Raw genomic sequence first — 20,101 nt, forward strand, 5'->3', positions numbered from 1 at the left:
TCTGATAATACTCCCTTCCTTAAGGAACCAAGGCTAAAAACAGGACTGATCAAAAAAAGTATCATGACATGGAGTGGAGCTGGTAACACTGCAGATTTCTCAAGCACTCTTCAGAGTGAGTTGAGAAGGGCACCTTGATAAGGTATCGGGGTGCCCGGAGTAATGTGGGTGCCAGGAACGATTTGCACCGGTGATGGGGCCACCGTGCGCAAAGGGGACTTTTGCGCCCGGCATGCCAGCCCATTGGCTGGCTTTAGGCATGATGGGTTTGAATTTCAAACCTCGGGGGAAATGGGAACCTAATGGTTCCCTTGGGCTCTGGTAGCCAGTCGGGGGAGGAGCCAGGTTGGGGAGTTATCATCGGAGCAACGGCAGCAATGACTTGCCTGCCGTTGTGCGTGGAAGCTGCTTCCCTCCCACCCACCCTCATATTTCCTTTGTATGTTGATCGTTGGTTATTTTGGGGCGGTGTTGTCGCAGCTGAGGGCGGGTTGCCCGACCCGATCGAGGTTCAGCGTGGTGTTTAAGGGTGTGATGGACCCGACAGTTGTCAGGTCGGAATTACGGGCGGGACAATTGGGTGGAGTTGTCCTGCGTGAGGCTCCTTGCTGGATGGTGGCAGGGACTTATTTTCACAACTCCTTGCTGGGTGGTGGCGGGGGTTGTGGGTGCGAGTATTGCAAATGTTAATGACACAAGGTTTGGCTGGCCTGGATCTGTGCACCTTGCTGGCGGGTGCATAGTGCAGCCTATGTAACTTACTTGAGCCTGGGCACCTGATTGTTGTGCAATAAAGCTGCGCCCTGTTTGATCCCCATTTATTGTCTGAGTTTTCATTGCTACTGAATGTGAGAGGGTGGGTGCCGGGAGAAGAGTTGGTCCTGGCTACCCATATTATGGTTACCAGCAGAGCCCCGGGGATCAGCAGGAGCACACACTCTCATGGAGCCGAATATGTTTTTACCGGATAATTACAGAAATCCACATTAGATGCTGAATTGTGTGACTTTTCTATGATACATTTTTAGTTCATCTGGATGTCATCCTTCCTCCAGTGTCTTTTCACGTGCATATTTTGCACTCATTAGCTGCGTGTATATTTTTACTGGAACATTTGCAGAACTGACATTCGTCTTCTGCAATTCTAATATTATTCAATGAGGATTTCATAAGCTGTTTGTTACTTTGGTTTCAAATTTTTAAAAAATGGATAATCATAAGATGGCATTTGTGTTTTGCACTACATGAACTGTAGAATTCTTGAGGTCACGTTGGTCCTGGAGAAAGCCGCAGTTTTTTTGGACCCAACATAAGAATAATCTCGGTATGATGATGTAAGACGACAGGGAGCTCCTTCTTCAGAACATTTTTGAATTATTTTTTTGGGATTGTCCAGTAAAAGCTATTACAACCTACGAATAATTCACTCCATGTGTGCCTTTTACCTTTTGGATGTAAATATAACCAAGTATTTTAGCAGTTACCCAGTGAAGAAAAATCCATTTTTTGTTTGCAGATGCTGTGAGAGAAGTGAGAAAGTATTCAGCTACCCAGGTGATAGATAAAGAATCAAAGCTCTATCCCAGTGCATATGATCATATCCATATGAAACTTTTTAGATCACAGCGAAATCTTTACATCTCAGGATTCTCCCTTTTTCTGTGGCTGTAAGTATAAACCTCACCCAAAATCTTTCCAAGGTTTGCATGGTGTTGTAGATTATACCATATGCTTTGGCTTGTTTATCATTTATGTGTGTTTTGTTGCTGGCCATTGACTGTTTCAAATTGGTTGTCTGCCTTAGTCTTTTAAGTATCATCATCTTGTGTATAGCACAGTAAAAGCTGCTCAACCTCCAATTCCAAAGTTGTGAACCAAGAAGTAGCTTCTACTTCAACTAAATAAATACCCTTAGTTTGCGTATTGGGCAGTTATTCCTTATGTGGTCAGTAGCTTCATCTATATGACCACAGCTACAAACAAAGCTGTCTTTTAAGCTTCCATTTATGAAGATTATGGACCACCTTGGGCTGGGTTTGTAAAACCAGTTGAGTCTGCACTGCTGTATTTGTAGCAAGTCAAAACTAGAGACTTAACTTTGATTGTTCATTAATTATACATTGGAAAAGTTGTTACTGGCTAATTCCTGCTCCAGGCGGCCCCCTTACAGTAAAGCCTGAAATAACAAGCTCTTGTGATTTGAATAAAATCTTTAGGAGAGCATGGTCTCTCCTGAGGAAGATTACAGTATTGGGAAGTCAAAGTATCTTTGTCTGCTCTTGTGTTTGTCAATAGAGCACTCAAGATAACAAATATAGGGAGTGCTATATTTGACTACACAAGGAGCCAAAGCTATACAGTAGACTTTAGTATTAACAAATCATTTTGATTTTACTTTATTTCATCCAACTGTCCTTCTCATTTTTTTATTCCATCTCTTTCTTCTCTGTGAATTGTGCATCTCATCATAGCGAAGCTACTTGTGGCAGAGTAAACAGTAGGTTTCTGGAGCCAAGTTTTGGAGCAGGCATGGGTGTGTTTAGTGTGGGTAAACTAAACCCACACTAAACACACCCACAGCCCCGCCCCTCACTCTGCCTCACCATCCTCCCTCCTACCCACCTCCTCCCTCCTCACCCTACTCTCCTCTCCCAACCTCAAGAACCTCTACACATCTTTTTTTCCAAAGACTCCCTTAGATAGTATCCTTCATAGCATTTCCGCAGTGCAATTTTAGAACATTCCTATAAATATCTCTCTTCCTTGTTGTTCACAGTTACCTTCCTACAATGTAAATAAGCAGATCTTGCTATTTAGTTAGCCATATGTACAGTCAATTGTTCGTTCTCATCAATTACCATGTATAGTCAATTGTTCGTTCCTACCTGTTACCATGTTACAAACTGTTACCATGTTACAATGTAAAATAAGCAGGTTATGTCTTATTTGTTTTAGTTATATGTAAACCGATGTGATATCTTGATTGAATGTCGGTATATAAAAACAATAAATAAATAATGGTTTGGGTGTTTTTATGATACGATTGGATTAAACTGATTTTAATGATGTAGTATGCCAGATTGGGAATGTTTTTGGAACTGGTTCTGTAGTATATAAGCAGAACCAGAACCTGTCACAGATTCTGCCTGTTTCTTGTTTGTTCTGCCATTTTATAATGCTGTAGCTCACTTAGAATTAGTTAAAATAAGTGTGATATAAAGATTTTTAAATAAATAAACGTAAATATTTTTTTCCTTTCTCCTAATTCCACAGACAGTCCAATAAACTGTCTCACAACAGCAAAAAAAAGATCTAACTGGAGCAAGAGCCCCAGAGCAAATTGTTGAAACACAAAGGAAAAAAGGATCGACACATACTATTAATCACTAGCATGCACAGAGAGGAAACGGAGAACATCAACCATGCAGAAACCTTTTTTTTTGTTTTTTACGTCACACACTTTTCCAAGGGAATCTCCTCACCATTCCCAATGCAAAGCAATTGATCCTTACCATAGTTCTTGCTGGGCTGAATTATAAAAATTCCCTCCCTCCATCTATGTCCCTTTCACTTTGTGTAGAGGACAATTACATGGTTCATTCATAATTTTTGAAAAATCACATCTCTCCACTGTTCCAGAAGGTCCAGTGGTTATTGATTAGAACCCAGTCCCAGTTCACAAGCCCAGAGCTAATTTACTTCTAGTCTCTATTCATCTCCCTTTATATTTCCAGATACAGCCTAACTCTCAACAGTCTTCTCCTTTATTTATGCCTTCCCTTGCTGTTCCTATCTTTTAAGAAACCCATACCTTCGTTTCACTGTGCAACATTTCTCTTCCTTGTTACTCCATATACTTGATTTTAAGAATTATTTTGATGTGAGCACTGTAAGGGCCTTATTTATTAAGTCGCAAGGAAGAGCTTTGCAGAAATGACTGAGCCGTGGTGCCCGAATGCCGCAGGTTAACAGATCCCGCAGAGATTTTTCTGTTGCCACGACCGGGAATTTTGCATGTTTCTGCTTGTGGCAATGCATGATATACTGCTTTAACTTCTCTGATGTTTGTTTTAATTTGTCCTTTCCTTGCTGCTCTCTCCATCTTGCTGCCTCCATAATTTGCATTTGACTTTTTATGATCAATTTTATGTGCATTGTCTTGAGCTATTCTGGAAAGGCAATATTTAAAATCAAGGAGAATAACTTTGTTATCCATTTTCACATTGATTTCACATTGAAATCATCAGCTCAGTGTGCTGTGGCGATCAAAAAGCAAACAATGTTAGGAATAATTAGGAAGGGAATGGCAAATAAAATGATGGATGTCATAATGCCTCTGTATCACTCCATGGTGAGTCCACTTCTTGAATACTGTGTGCAGTTCTGGTTGCCGCACCTCAAAAAAGATATAGTTTTACTGGAGAAAGTGCAGAGAAGGGCGATCAAAATGATAAGGGGCAAGGAACAACTGCCCTATGAGGAAAGGCTAAAGAAGTTAGGGCTGTTCAGTTTGGAGAAGAGACGACTGAGGAGGGATATAGTAGAGGTCTACAAAATCATGAAAGGGCTTAAGTTAATGTAAATCATTTATTTACTTTCTCAGATAGTAGAAGGACTAGGGTGCACTCTATGAAGTTAGCAAGTAGCTCATTTAAAATAAATCAAAGAAAATTCTTAACTCAGAGCATAGTTGAGCTCTGGAATTCACTGCCAAAGAATGTGGATACAGCAGATAGTGCAACTACTTTTAAAAAAGGTTTGGATAAGTTCCTAGAGGAAAAATCCATAAACTGCTATTAATAAGGAATAGTAGCTTGAGATCTCTTTAATGTTTGGGTACTTGCCAGGTACTTGTGACTTGGATTGGCCAGTGTTGGAAACAGGATGCTGGGCTTGATGGCATCTCTTATGTTCTTAGACAACACCGCACAGCTCCATATATGCACATATATGGCTGCATAGAGAACTTCTACAATATTTTATAACCTGCGTGTATCAGGTACACACAGATTATAGAATGTGTTTGTCTACCCTCAACATAGGCATATATGTATGCTTATGCATGAACATGTGCAATGCATTGAAACCATGTATTTCAATGCATTGAACATGCATATTTTCCTAACTATTTCAGAAACATATGCATATAGGGGTAAATTTTAAAACATATGCTTGGGTGTACATGTGTGTGCGCTACCCAGCACACTCACATGTACACCCGATTTTATAACACGTGCGCGCAAATGCGCACATGTTATGAAATTGGGGGTCGGCGCGCTCAAGGGGGTGCATACTAGTGCATCTTGCGCATGCCGACGCCTGTGGCCTTCCCCCGTTCCCTTCCCCCTATTCTAACCTTCCCACCCCTTTCCCTAACCTTTCCGCCCCTAGCCCTATTCAAACCCCCACCCCGACCTCTGTCTTACCTTTTGCGAATGCCGGCACGCAATCCTCTGACACAGCGCCAAATGGTTGCTGTGCCGGAGACCTCTGGCCCCGCCCCCGGACCGCCCCTTTTTTAAAGCCCCGGGACTTAGACATTTCCCGGGGCTTTACGCGCGTCGCTGGGCCTTTATAAAATAGGCCCGGCGCACGTAAGCCATTCTACGCACATAAAGCTTTTAAAATCCGGCCCATATATTTTATGTGCAAAAAAAATACAACTTGCTCACGTAAACTCTGATTTATGTGCATAAGATGATATATTTTAAAACTCGCACTAGTAATTGAAATCATCAGTTTTCTGATTCCTTCACCAGTTTATCCAGTCCATCCAGTCCTTGTCCAGGTTATCAAGACCTCCTAATTCTTCAGCCTGAAGTTCACCCAGACCTCCTACCCCACCAGTACTTGACAACAGATGAGTCTGATATCAATTGTGCAAGATACTTAGGTGTAAAAATGTGTGAATAAGTTTCCACTTGTACTTGCCTGAGTTGCTTATAAAATAGCAACTTTCCCCCATTCCTCTTAGCCCCGCCCTAAACCACCCCTTTTTTACGCATGTAGATGTGCGTGTGAAAGCAAAAATATGCATACATTTGATATTTATGAAATTAGCTTATATGCTAATTTTACCCATGTAACTCCTTTGAAAATTCACCCCAAAATACAGGCATTTTACATTGTGAAGTTTTTTCTAATTGAATGTAATTCTTTATTAAAACACTCCTCTCTTGAAATGCTGTAATAATTACATAAGGTGATGTATATTCATTGCACCTTTCTCTAAAGGCACTGCATACAAATGTAAAACAATTGCTAATAGGATAATTAATTGAAAGACTCATACAGAAAAGTCAAGCAGACATTAGTGGACACAGTTTTGGATAATCTGAAACGTCTAGAGGCCTCAGACTAATCCCCCAAAATCCAAAAAAAGTAGTCTGACCAGTCTCAGAGGATGTTGACAAGGTCCTCTTACAACAGGATTTGTGCATCAGTGCAGTTGCCATACAAGAAAGTGCCAAGTCAAGTAAAAGGATGTGAGACAACTCGGCCCTGACAACCTTCCTCGGGGGCAGGTTTGGGCACTTGTAGTATCTAGAAAGCCCCGGAGACTTCCAAGTCTTGCAGTCTCACAATGATACAAAGAAAGGCCATTAAAAACTCTGTATAGAGGGTCTGCATGTTTATACCTGCCATCTCATATTTAAGCATTTTCGTTTATTGCAGTTAGCATGTGACATTTTGTTAGAATAGTGACTTAGAACTTTGTAAAACAAGCAATTAGAATCATTGAATATATGCGTTAAAAAAATATTGTGTCTCTTCTCTAGTGTGCTGAGACGTATTGCTGTTCTTATTACACAAATGGCAAGAGAGATGGAAATTAACGTGGCTTTGAAAGCACAAGTGGAAAACACCAATGAAGCTGCCAAAACGTATATGGAGGAAAATGACAAGATAAAGCAGGTCTTTTTTTTCTTTATGTTACGTTTCTGTGAGTAGTGTATGTCATTGCAAGGGATATTTTTCAAAACAGTCTTATTTGGTTGACAGGAACAGAGCCACAGAAAAGATCAAAGAAAACTTGATCCACTATGGCAACTACTTTTAGTGAGCAAAATGTAGGCACCCCTGGTCATATTATATGTTTCAATGAATCTCTAAATGAACAGAAGCTGATACATGGTACAGATTTAAACAGAAGGTATAAAAGGAGCGAGTCCCCACAATAATACATTAAATATTCAAAAAATGGAAAAACAACAGATTTCAACCCAGTCACAAAACACCAAGTCTGCCTCAGTGCATCTACAAAAACACTTTTTCAAAATAAATTAAATGTATGCTGAGCTGGCATTGTCTGTCTGACCTGAGCAAATTATGTGAATATTAGCCCAGTGTAATTCCTACTACTTGTAATCCAATGCCACACAAAAGTGGATCTTTTATTTATTTCAGATGTGATGAACAGTCTCATATATAGTCTAAAAAAAGATACTGCCCACCTCTTAAGTCACACTTATTTTTTTTGTTTTCGAATTTATAATTTGTGTTAAAATTAAACTGCTTTGTAACACTTACAGTTCCAAAGTTGCCACTGCTCTCACTGAATAAACTTTTTCTTGATGTAAAGATGTTAGCTTTATTTTTTATTTTATATTTATTGTGTGTTAAACAATACAAAACATTAACACTGTGGTTACAGAAATACAGTGAAGAAAACAAGAAACTGATATTCATTGAAATAAGAAAAACAAAATGTTTCCTCATTTACCGACCAAACAGGAAAAAAGGAGAACGACGTGAGAAAACCAAAAGAATATCAACAAGCCATGAAGAAAACAGCCATAATGTGACCGGTCCTGCTTTATATTTAAAAAAAAAAAATCAATACGTTAGAACAAACTGGGAGCCAGAGAAAATGTTATTACTCTCCCAGAATCTATAAATGACTTCAGTTGTTCTGGGGCAAAAAAAAATGCATTATTATATTTAATAACACATTTACATGGATATCTTAGACTAAAAGAACTACCTAAAGCTATTATCTGTCATCTAAAGGCAAGAAACTCTTTCCTACTAGTTTGACCAAGAAAATAATTATTCATATTTCTAAAATACAATTCTATTGATCCTGGCTGCTAGGCAGCCTTCTGCCAGCAGTGGTCCTCACTGAGCCATGCTGTCTCCCGATCTAGCCATCTCCTTAATGGCCCCATGACACAGCAAGGCCAGCCCTATTTAATCTTGCCTCTCCCACAAACCTGTGCCTCATCGAGTCATTTCTGCTCCCTGCTTTGGCCCACCTTGCTTTGTTACTGCATGGTCCTTGTGGCCTTCTTTCCTTGTGGCCCTCATGGTCTATTTGTCTTGTCCTGCGGCCTCCTTGGCTTTTCTGCTTTGCCTCGTGGCCTTTAGTCCTTCTAGCCTTGCCTTGCCTTGCCTTGTGGCCTGTGAAATAGGTAAAAAAAAAAAACAACTTTATTAATGGAAGGAATCTGATCAGAGGAAATATGTGTTACATTCGCCAATTATGGGACCGGCCATGACCGGCATCACTCACCCTGATTCCAGCGAAGCCCTCCTGACCCAGCAGGAAATACCACAGCAGTACTACAGGCCCTAGGCTTTGATGCCGCCAGAACACTGCTACCATCCTGCTCATACTTGTGGACCCATAGGTGTGCGCGTACCACTCGGCTGTATTTAAAGGGCCAAGGGCTGGAAAGCCCTGCGGCACCCAGAAATGACATCAATAGGGATTGCTCTACTTAAACCCCACTCTCACTCCTTGTCTTTGCCTCAGCAACAGGTCTTCTACTCTTGCAATAGTGCATGTTGCTCCTGCATGTTGGTTCCCAATTCCTGTGCCTTTTCTTCCAGCCTTGCACCATTCAGCCTTGACTTTTCCAGCCTTCCCCTGTTCTATTCATCTTGTCTAGTGTTTTCAGTGTGTCTTCATCCACACAGCCTGACTCTCTGGATCTTGTCCTTTTGCCTGAACCTGATCACGATTGCTTGCCTCCTGGACCTGACCGTGATTGCCTGCCGCCTGGATCTGATCCCTTGCCTGAACTTGACCACTCTTGCTAGCTGCCTGCCCCGACCTTGGCCTGTCTCTGACTCCAAGTCTACTGCCTGCCCTGACCCCGGCATCTGGACTTTAGTTATCTTCACCGTCCTAGGAACCTGCCTAAGTCCTGCCGGTTGCCAAAAACCAAGGGCTCAACCTGTTGGGGGGGGGGGGGGGTTAGCTGGTAAAGATAAAGCTCCAGATTGTCCCGCTGCAGGGCATGTTCGCTAGCTACCAGTGTAAGCCTCGTGGGTTCACCCTCGAGGCTACGTCAACTATGCCACAGCACAGAGGGCTGACACACCCCACTACCTTTCACACTATAGAGAACATCTGAGAATTATTTCTTCAAAGTCACAATGGGACGCTCGCCCATAATTGAGGGAAAATTCAAAATGCGCAAGTTGAGATGTTTGGAATGATTCTGAAGAAATTCAGCTCTCCTCAATCCTGTATCATGGTGGCATTAACCATTTGAATATTCTTAATTGCATTTTCCAAAGACAAGATCTTATTGCTAATCTCTACCAATTATTCTTCGTGCTTTAATACCAGAGGTTCCAGCCTAGTAGTTAAAGAATCAATCTTATATGCACAGTTATTTAGGAACGTTCCAAAACTGGTCATAAACTCACAAAGAGAATCTAGGGTCACCACTGCCAGCTCTGAAGACATAGTTTAGGACTCACCAGTGGCCAGTCCCAGCCTCGACTGCAGTGCCTTCTTAGAAAATGATCCAGAGTCTACTTGCAAAGTGTCCTGTCCGGCAGAAATGGGGTGAAGGGAATGCAGAGCACTGCAAGCTCTTCCTGTTGTGCTCTCTGAAAATAGATGGTTAGAGCCACCAGCTGCAGAGAGAGCAAACTTCTTTTATTAAATTAGTACAAAATAATATAAGGTTATACCTAAGGGGGAGAGGTAGTGTGCTATGCAAAGCACCAATATAACACACACTCAAGAGATTTTACTGATAGCAAGACTAGCTATAGGATTTTTATATTTGTTTCATCCACTCCTAAGCTAGATTACATACTTGCCAACATTTCTATGATTGATTTTCTATTATAAACAAATAATATCAATGGACATATGGTAATTTGTTCTCGATTTCCATGCTAATTATTCTCGTCTTGTATGTAAATGAGGTTATCTATGTCTGTAATGGGGGGGGGGGGGGGCTTGTAAGCACCACAACATTTCAGAGTCCACAACTGCTATCAAAGAGGAAAGTCACCAAGTCCTCCTGAGCCCTCTCCCTTGCAGTTGCACCTGTGACCTCATCCACTGGAGCTGCAGGGAACTGAATGGGGAATCATATCTCTTACTTGGCAGCAAGGTTAGATCACGAGGGCTGAATGACACCTCGTCCCTAGGTGAATCTGGTGCTCCTTCATTGGGAAACAGCGGGGGACTTGCTCCCCTTTTGTGACAGAAGCTCGGGAAATGAAGGAAGTAATAGACAGCTGGCCCTGAAGTGAGTAGATTTGGAAGGGAAACCCTCATTTTCCCTTTGCTTTTTGAAGGCATTTTCCAAAGAAAAGCTTAGTAAAGTAACAAGGACAACAGCTCTTCATGACCACTTCACACCGCCATCTTGTTCCACCCCCCAAGTTACTTAGTTTGATTGAAAGGCATTGAATGAAATAAAAAAAGGAACTATTTAATGCCAACATCAGTGTTTCAGTAACTGCCTGCTTTGAGGGAATGAAAAGAGACTGAGAAAATTGAGATATTTATATTTTAAAACCTTTCATTGACCAATCAAAAACCTGCAAAAAGCCCATGTGATTTATACTTACCAATACTGAGGCTGAGCAGTTCTTATATTTAGAAAATTTTGGAATCATGATATTTGACCAGTCATTACAAAGATGCAAATGGATTTTTAAACAATCTAAACAAATTTTTACCTTCAAGCCACTTAACTAAAGTAGACCTAAAACCTCAGAAGTTAATTTACAAAATGATTTATATATTTATTTATTTATTTATTTTAATTTTTTCTATACCGGCAATCGTGATAACATCACATCAAGCCGGTTTACAATAAACAATGGGGTAATAACCGGAACCAAGAACAAATATGTAATATACATATTATAAATGCAGTTACAATAAACAAGGAAACATGCAACTGGGAGTAAGAAGAAGAAAAGATAGTAACTTTAACATGGTGTATAAACCTGTATATATATGTATATATATGTAAAAGGGCTTTTGAAAATTGCTACTTCTACACAATTAACTTTTTAAAATTCACTCTATAGGGATGAATAGTTAAAAGGTTTTACGTGAGTAAATGCACTTTTGAAAATTGCTATGTAATATGCTACTTTTATGTATGTAAATCTTTTTGAAAACTACCTTGACAGTGTAAAGGATGAATTTTAGAAAACTGTCCATTCAGTTTTAATATTAAAACCCAAAAGACTAACTGTTTTCATCTTGTAGATCCAGTGCTGTTGAAGACACACCCATTGTGGGTCTATTTTTCCCATATATTGAATTCACCACTCAGTCCACTACTATACGATGTAGCTCTAAATAGTGATTCACCATAGGAGCCTCCCTATGGCCATGACGAATACAATTATGATGATCAATCATTCTTGTCCAAAACATTCTTTTGTTCTTGCTAGGGTAAAGCAATAGACATGGGCATATACAATGTGTGGTGGTTCAACAACTTTAGAATTTAAAATAAATAGATGGATATCCAAGAAAATATAAAATCGCACTAGTGAAGGCTTGTGGACAAATGGTACACTGTTAACAGCAAAGGAATCCACAGTCTTGTGTATAGTCTTGGGAATTTCTCAAAGAAGAGGTGTCCATAGAATGAACTATTTCCTAGCACCCAGATAGATGGATTCAGGAGCAGTGGGTTGTGCATCTCTACCAGCAGATGGAGGCGGAGCAAAGCTAACGTCATAGTATATATACTCCTGCAGTGACCTCAGCCTGCCAGTATTCTCCGTCTCCAGCAGATGATGGACATGCATTTCCCTTCTGGGGATTGTTTCAGATTTTAGAATCCAAAATAAAAGGAAAATTAATAACCCGCTCTCCTGCGGTGATACCAAATGGTCCCTCCCCCAGTTGAGAATTCCTGAGATGATTTCCGTAGTCCCTCAGATGAGCGCCTTGGTCCGGTAGCTGGTTTTTTAGCCGGTGTGGAATTAGATGTTTGGCAGTGGGTGCAGGAAATCGAGCGCAGCGGTGACAGCATATGCCCTCTCCCCCCGCAGCCGGAAACCATCTCTGTACTCAGGTGGGAAGGGCTAAGCTCAGGTAAGGTTTAAAAATAAAAAAAATTAGAAGAAATACAGAGAAGGAGGGTTTTGTGTAGGGCTTCCTTCTTCCCCAGTCTCCATGCAAGATGCGCCGTTCTAACATTCATCCCGCCCTGAAGGAGGTTAAGGGACGTTAGCAGCCTCTTATCGAAAAGCCATCGCTAGAAGGCTTTTTCACTGTGTGCCGCATGCTAGGCCACGGCGGTGTGTTTGCACACTTTTGCCTGTACGTTAGGCTGCCCTCTGCAGGACCGTCAGTTCGGTCAATGCGTCCAGGTTGTGCCCAGTTTTTGGACCCTTAGTCGAGCATCGGTTTGGACATCTAGGTTATTGCAGCATCCAGATTAGACGCATGCTTAGCTGTGTGCACAATTTGGGCGCCTTGGTTGTGCGCTTAAGTTTGGGACACCTAGCTTTGTGGCGCCTAATCTTAGGATTCCTAAATTTGGGACGAATAAATAAAAAATAATGGCACCTATAGCTAAGAAACCTAAGCGCCTTTCCCTATGCGCTGCCTGTCATATCCGGGCATCTCAGCCTGGCATGCCCTCTAACTTGTGCCAGCACTATTTGAAGGCTCAGGGAGAATTATCTTCCTCTGATTTTACTAAGCCTAGTTCTTCCCAGCTTCATGAGGGTCTGGGTAAAGATGTGTCAGGAGGGACACCTGATCTTGGAACTCCCTTAACTGATTTATCAGTGGAGAAAGGTAACTCAGTGGGCACAAAACAGGTGCCTCCTGGTTTTGGCAAGGATCCTTCTGCCTTTTCTTGGGTAGAGTTTTTTTTCAAGGATTGCAATCTTTTCTTCAGGCACAGTCCTTAGCCCAGTCCAATCCTGCCAGGGTAGAGCTGCACCCCAGTACTGCTGTTAAGCGCCGAAGTACACCTAGATCAGCATTAGACATTCCTGATAAAGATCAGGATGGCACGGATGATGAGGCTGATCCTGACTCCTGACCTAGAACCTTATAGACTATGTTGTGGTTCTTTCATAGAGATGAGCTGCTGGTGCTGATTTCCCAGACTTTGAAAATGCTGGGAGTACCTGGGGCGGATTCCAATTCTGAGCCAAAGAAAAATCCCATTTTAGTTTCCTTCCGCATAGCCTCTTGTTTTTTCCCTGTGATGGAAGCCATTCAAAAATTGATTGATTTTGAATGGGGCACTCCGGAGATTAATTTCAAAAGGGGTCGAGTTTTGGAAGACCTGTACCCTTTGGATCCAATGGTGAGAGAGCGTCTGTGTTTTCCGAAAGCAGACACACTTGTTTGTGCAGTCTCCAACAAGACAACTATCCCCGTGGAGAAAGGAGCAGCCTTGAAGGATGTACACAATAGAAGGATTGAGACCATCCTTAAACAAGCATTTGAAGCAGTGGCAAAGACTTTGAAGATAGCTTCTTGTTGTACCCTGGTGGATCGCTCTTGTTTACTTCTCTCTCAGGAGGTCAATGACTCTGGAGTGAATTCCAGGGCATTTATGGAACCAGCAGCCACCTTTTTGGTAGATGCGGGCTGCGATATGGTCCACACCTCAGAGGGGTGGCTTCGAGAAGTCATGCTAGGGGATCCAAGCATTTTTGACCCTATAGAGGAGCAACCTTTCCGAGGATTTGGCCTTTCGGTAGGTCTCAGTCCTTTCATCCCAGCCAGCCCAGACGGGGCACTGGCTCGGGTAGTGGCACTTCCCGAGCCTCCCAATGAAGGTATGCTTACCCACCCCTGGAACAGGAGATAGGGGAATGCCTCTCTTTTTTTTTTATCAGAGGTCCTGGAAGTGATATGGTGGCATTTCGCAGTGTTCCTTGGACGTGATCATGGTATCTCCATGCCACTCCCCACAGAAAAAGCAGGCGGTGGAGTGTATATTATCAAGGCTTCTTAGTCTGAAGGCTATGGTTCCAGTGCCCACATGGATCAGATGATGGTGCAAGGAAGAGGGATTCAGTTTTGTAAGGAGCTGGGGAACCTTTTGGGGAAGAGGGAGTCTTTTCTAAAGAGATGGGCTCCATCTTAACCAGGGTGGAACCAGGCTGCTGGCGCTAACCTTTAAAAGGAGATAGAGCTGCTTTTAAATTAGAACAAAGAGGAAAGCCAACAGTCAATCAGCAGCGCATGATTCGGAGGGAGGTATCTTCGAAGGATACTAATGAAGCATTAGAGTTAGGGCATCCTAACTGAAATGTTCCAATAAAAAAAAAAAAAAAATTAGTCCATGTGCTTATAAGTAAAGAATCACCGGAACAAAATGATTCCAAATTATCCCTAACAACTGAAAAGCAGAATGTTAATGCAAACAAAAACCAGACTTTGAAGTGTTTGTATGCTAATGCCAGAAGTCTAAGGAGTAGGATGGGAGTGTTAGAGTGATTAGCACTGAATGATGACATAGACTTAATTGGCATCTCAGAGACATGGTGGAAGGAGGATAGCCAGTTGGATAGTACTATACTGGAGTACAAACTATAGCGCAGTGATAGAGAGGAGCAACTTAGTGATGGGGTGGCACGTTATGTCTGGGATAGCATAGAGTCCAACAGGATAAAGTCCTGCAAGAGACTAAATGCACAGTCAAATCTTTATGGGTAGAAATCACTTGTGGGTTGGGAAAAAGTATAGTGAAAGGAGTATATTACCGTCCACCTGGTCAAAATGGTTTGACAGTGAAATGCTAAGAGAAATTAGGGAAGCTAACCAAATTGGTAGTGCAGTAATAATGGCACATTTCAATTACCCCAATATTGACTGGGTAAATGTAACATCAGGACATGCAAGAAAGATAAAGGTTCTGGATGGATCTAATTCTCAATGGAGACCAAGATTTGGTGCGGGAGGTAATGGTGGTGGAGCCGCTTGGCAATTCTGATCATTACATGATCACATTTGAATTAATGACAGGAAGGGGGACATTAAGTAAATCCATGGCTCTAGCACTAAACTTTCAAAAAGGAAACTTTGACAAAATGAGGAAAATACTTTAAAAAAAAAGTACAGCTACAAAGGTAAAGAGTACACAATAGGCGTGGACATTGTTTAAAAATACCAACTTAGAAGGGCAGTCCAAATATATGGCACGCATTAAAAAGGCCAAACGATTGAAGGCATGGTTAAAAAGTGAGGTGAAAGCGGCTATTTTAGCCAAAAGATCTTCATTCAAAAATTGGAAGAAGGATCTATCAGAGAAAAAATAGGATAAAGCATAAGAATTGGCAGGTTAAATGTAAGACATTGATAAGACTGGCTAAGAGAGAATTTGAAAAGAAGTTGGCCGTACAGGTAAAAACTCATAATAAAAACTTTTAAAATATATTCGAAGTAGAAAGCCTGCGAGGGAGTCGGTTCGGCCGTTAGATGATCAAGAGGTTAAAGGGGCACATAGGGAAGATAAGGCCATTGTGGAAAGACTGAACAAATTCTTTGCTTCAGCGTTTACTGAAGAGGATGTTGAGGAGATACCCATTCCGGAGACGGTTTTCAAGAGTGATGATTCAGATGAACTGAACCAAATTATGGTGAACCTGGAAGATATAGTAGGCCAAATTGAGAAACTGAAGAGTAGTAAATCACATAGACTGAATGGTTCTTGAAAGAACCATTCAGTCTATGTGACTGAATGGTTCTTGAAAGAACTAAAAAATGAAATTTCAGACCTATTAGTAAAAATTTGTAACCTACCATTAAAATCCTCCATTGCACCTGAAGACTGGAGGGTGGCCAATGTAACCCAGATATTTAAAAGGGCTCCAAGGGAGATCCGGAAAGCTATAGACTGATGAGCCTGACTTCAGTGCCAAGAAAAATCATGAAAACAGTTATAAAAAATAAAATCATAGAACAATTAGATAGACATGGTTTAATGGAATACAGCCAGCATGGATTTACCCAAGGGAAGTCTTGCCTCACAAATCTCCTACATTTTTATGAAGAGGTGAATAAACATGTGGACAAAGGTGAACCAGTAGATGTGGTTTGTTTGGATTTTCAGAAGGTGTTCGACAAAATCCGTCATGAGAGACTTCTAAGAATAATAAGAAGTCGGATAGGAGACAATATCCTTTTGTGGATTACAAACTAGTTAAAAGAAAGAAAACAGAGAGTAGGATTAAATGGTCTTTTTCCCACAGTGAAAAAGGTAAACAGTGGAGTGCCTCAGGCATCTATACTAGGACCGTGTTTTTTAATATATTTATAAATGATCTGGAAAGGGGCACGACGAGTGAGGTGCTTAAATTTGCAGATGACACAAAATTATGTAGCGAAGTTAAATCTCAAGTGGATTGTGATAAATTGCAGGAGGACCTTGTGAGACTAGAAGATTGGGCATCCAAATGGCAGATGACATTTAATGTGGACAAGTGCAAGGTGATGCATATAGGAAAAAATAACCCTTGCTGTGGTTACACCATGTTAGGTTCCACATTAGGAGTTACCACCCAGGAAAGAGATCTAGGCTTCATAGTGGATAATACATTGAAATCATCAGCTCGGTGTGCTGTGGTGGTCAAAAAAGCAAACAATGTTAGGAATTATTAGGAAGGGAATGGCAAATAAAATGATGGGTGTCATAATGCCTCTGTATCGCTCCATGGTGAGACCACATGTTGAATATTGTGTGCAGTTTTGGTCGCCGCATCTCAAAAAATATATAGTTGCAAAGGAGAAAGTACAGAGTAGGGCGACCAAAATGATAAAGGGGATGGATCGGCTCCCCTATCAGAAAAGGCTAAAGAGGTTAGTTAGGGCTGTTCAGCTTGGAGAAGATGGCTGAGGAGGGATATGATAAGAGGTTTATAAAATCATGAAAGGACTTGAAGAGGTAAATGTGAACCGGTTATTTACTCTTTCAGATAATACAAGGACAAGGGGGCACTCCATGAAGTTAGCAAGTAGCTCATTTAAAACAAATTGGAGAAAATTCTTTTTCGCTCAATGTATAATTAAGCTCTGGAATTTATTGCCAGAGAATGTGGTTAAGGCATTTAGTGTAGCTGGGTTTAAAAAAGGTTTGGATACGTTTCTAGAGCAGAAGTCCATAAATTGCTATTAATCAATAAGGATTAGTAGCTTGGGATCTATTCAGTTAATGTTTGGGTACTTGCAAGATACTTGTGACTTGGATTGGTCCCTGTTGGACACAGGATACTGGCTTGATGGACCCTTGGTCTGACCCACTTTGGCATATCTTATGTTCTTATTAAATAAAGTACCAACAAAAGTCACAAAAGCAAGCTTAGAATAAATATCACATATTCTCACAGGACAAGCAGGATGGTAGTCCTCACATATGGGTGACATCACAGGATGGAGCCCAATCATGGAAAACTTCTGTCAGTTTCCAGAACTTTGACTGGCCCCTACTGGGCATGCCCATCATGGCACTAACCCTGCAGCCAGCAGGGGTCCCCTTCAGTCTTCTTTTTTCCGTGCAGCAGTAGCCTTGCGGTAAAGGAGCTCTACAGAGATTCCTGACAGGAATTTTCCTCACGGAATTACTAAAAGTTAATTTGCCCCACAGGGGTCCCTCTTCTAACTTTTTTCAGACCGTGGTACTCCGGTAAGTTTTTACCCGTTTTCCATCGATTACTGTTGAGTTTGGCCCTCGCGGCCTACTGGCCGTCGACCGTACCGTGGCTCGATTTTTTGCCATGGCGTCGGGGTTCTGTCGGTGCCCGGACTGTACCCGCACCATGTCTATCACAGAACCCCATAAAGTCTGTGTAATGTGTCTAGGACGCGAGCACGATGTCTTGACCTGCACCAAATGTGCCCTAATGACACCAAAAAGTTGCAAGGCCAGAATGGAGAAGATGGAACTTCTCTTCCGTACTCAAACCCCGACTCCATCCATTGCATCGACGTCGTCAGAGCTGGCACCGTCAACTTCGCGCCAGCATCGACCACCGACCAGTGACCGCCCGGCATCGACGACTTCTCAGCCATCGACACTCTCTACTCCCCCTCAGGATCGAGGGGATCGCAGGGACAAACATCGCCATCGACACCGTAAGTCTTGGACCATCGAGGGAGCGAAATCATCGACCTCGCCATCATCTGAGCCGCTGTCGAAGAAACCCCGTCCAGAAAAGGCACTGACTGTTTCTGTGACCGGGTCACCGAGACAAACCTCACCTGACAGGGGATTGGGAGCCGCGACTCCGCCTTTAATGGTGGTCCCTCCGGCTATGCCTCTGCCTCCCTCTTCTGTTCCGGAGCCGGGACTGCTTGCTCCAGGTCTCCGAGAACAACTGGACTGGATGGTTCAGGAGGCCATCGATAAGGCAATGCAACGACTTCAGGTTCCTCTGACACCGGTACCGATTGCGGAACCGATCATCGACCCGATTCTGGCAGCGCTGGCATCGCTGCTCTCCAGGATGGAAGTGCTCATGGCCGCTTTTCCACCGATGGATCCCAGGTCTCCGATGGCTCCGGTGCCATCCCTACTTACATTGTCATCGGGAGGAGAAACATCGTTCTGCATCCCTCCATCGGAAGTTCTGCCTCAGCCATTGATGCCAATACGTCCCTCGCCACCGATCCAACCATCGGTGCCGATATGTCCATCGGCACCACCGAGCCATCCATCAATGCCCTCGATGCCTGTGCCGGTGCCTTCGATGCCTTCATCGGTGCCTCCGATAATTCCTTCGGAGCCTAGACCAGGACCTTCCGGTATCCCACCATCCCGTCCCCTTCTAGTTCCTAGAGGGACAGGTGCTGATCCTTATGATACCTGGACTGATGATTCCTCTCCAGACACCGATGATTTACCTTCACCACCTTCACCCACTGAAAGTAGGAAGCGTTCTCCTAAAGAAGACCTCTTCTTTATAAATTTTGTGAAGGAAATGTCTGAATTGGTTCCCTTCCAATTACAGACTGAACAGGATGATAAGCACCAGATGATGGAGTTGCTCCAATTCCTGGATGCCCCTAAAGTAATCACCTCTATCCCTATCCACCAGATTCTTCTGGATTTCCTGAAGAAGAACTGGGAACATCCTGGCTCCATTTCTCCAGTCCACAGGAAAGCTGACACTACCTATTTGGTGCAGTCAGCTCCAGGCTTTCAGAAATCACAGTTAGATCACCACTCGGTAGTGGTGGAGTCTGCACAGAAGAGAGCAAAAAGGTCGAAGCCTCACTCTTCTGTTCCACCTGGCAAGGAACAGAAGTTCCTAGATGCCATCGGTCGCCGAGTCTTCCAAAGGTCCATGCTCATCTCCCGGATTGCCGCCTATCAGCTTTATATGACCCAATATAATAGGGTCATTTTTAAGCAGATACAGGACTTCTCGGACTCCCTGCCTCAGCAATTTCAAGAACAATTACAAACCCTAGTAAACAAGGGTTTTGAGGCAGGCAAACATGAGATCAGAACATCTTAAGACATCTTTGATTCTTCTACTAGAGTATCTGCAGCTGCAATTTCAGCGAGATGGTGGGCCTGGCTCAAGTCTTCTGACCTATGCCCGGAAGTACAAGACAGGTTATCCGACCTGCCTTGTATTGGAGATAATCTGTTTGGCGAACAGATTCAACGGACGGTGGCGGAACTAATCGACCATCATGAGACCCTAAGACAGCTCTCTCTGATGCCTCCGACTTCTCTTCAAAACAGCCCTTCAGGAAGGGCTCTAAAAAGTCCTACTTCCGCCCGAAGAAGTCCTACCCGCCACCAACCAGATCCCGTGCCATGAGACCTTATCAGAAACCTCAGTCTCGTCAAACACGTAAACAAAAGCCACAAGTAGCTCCTCAACCAGGGCCTGCTTCAGGCTTTTG

At 42.5% G+C, this 20,101-nt stretch overlaps 1 protein-coding gene across 3 annotated transcripts in view; it reads left to right on the forward strand.

Annotated features, from left to right (window-relative positions):
- The window catches only part of BCAP29 (B cell receptor associated protein 29), a 115,932-nt gene that overhangs the window by 45,131 nt on the left and 50,700 nt on the right, over positions 1 to 20,101 (forward strand). For all 3 annotated transcript variants that reach the window (XM_029616190.1, XM_029616192.1, XM_029616189.1), the window contains 2 exons: positions 1,517 to 1,667; positions 6,780 to 6,915. In XM_029616190.1, the coding sequence (XP_029472050.1) occupies positions 1,517 to 1,667; positions 6,780 to 6,915 (287 nt within the window). The remainder of the gene's footprint in view (positions 1 to 1,516; positions 1,668 to 6,779; positions 6,916 to 20,101) is intronic.

The sequence above is a fragment of the Rhinatrema bivittatum genome, chromosome 9, assembly GCF_901001135.1.
Source record: "Rhinatrema bivittatum chromosome 9, aRhiBiv1.1, whole genome shotgun sequence".
NCBI lineage: Eukaryota > Metazoa > Chordata > Amphibia > Gymnophiona > Rhinatrematidae > Rhinatrema > Rhinatrema bivittatum.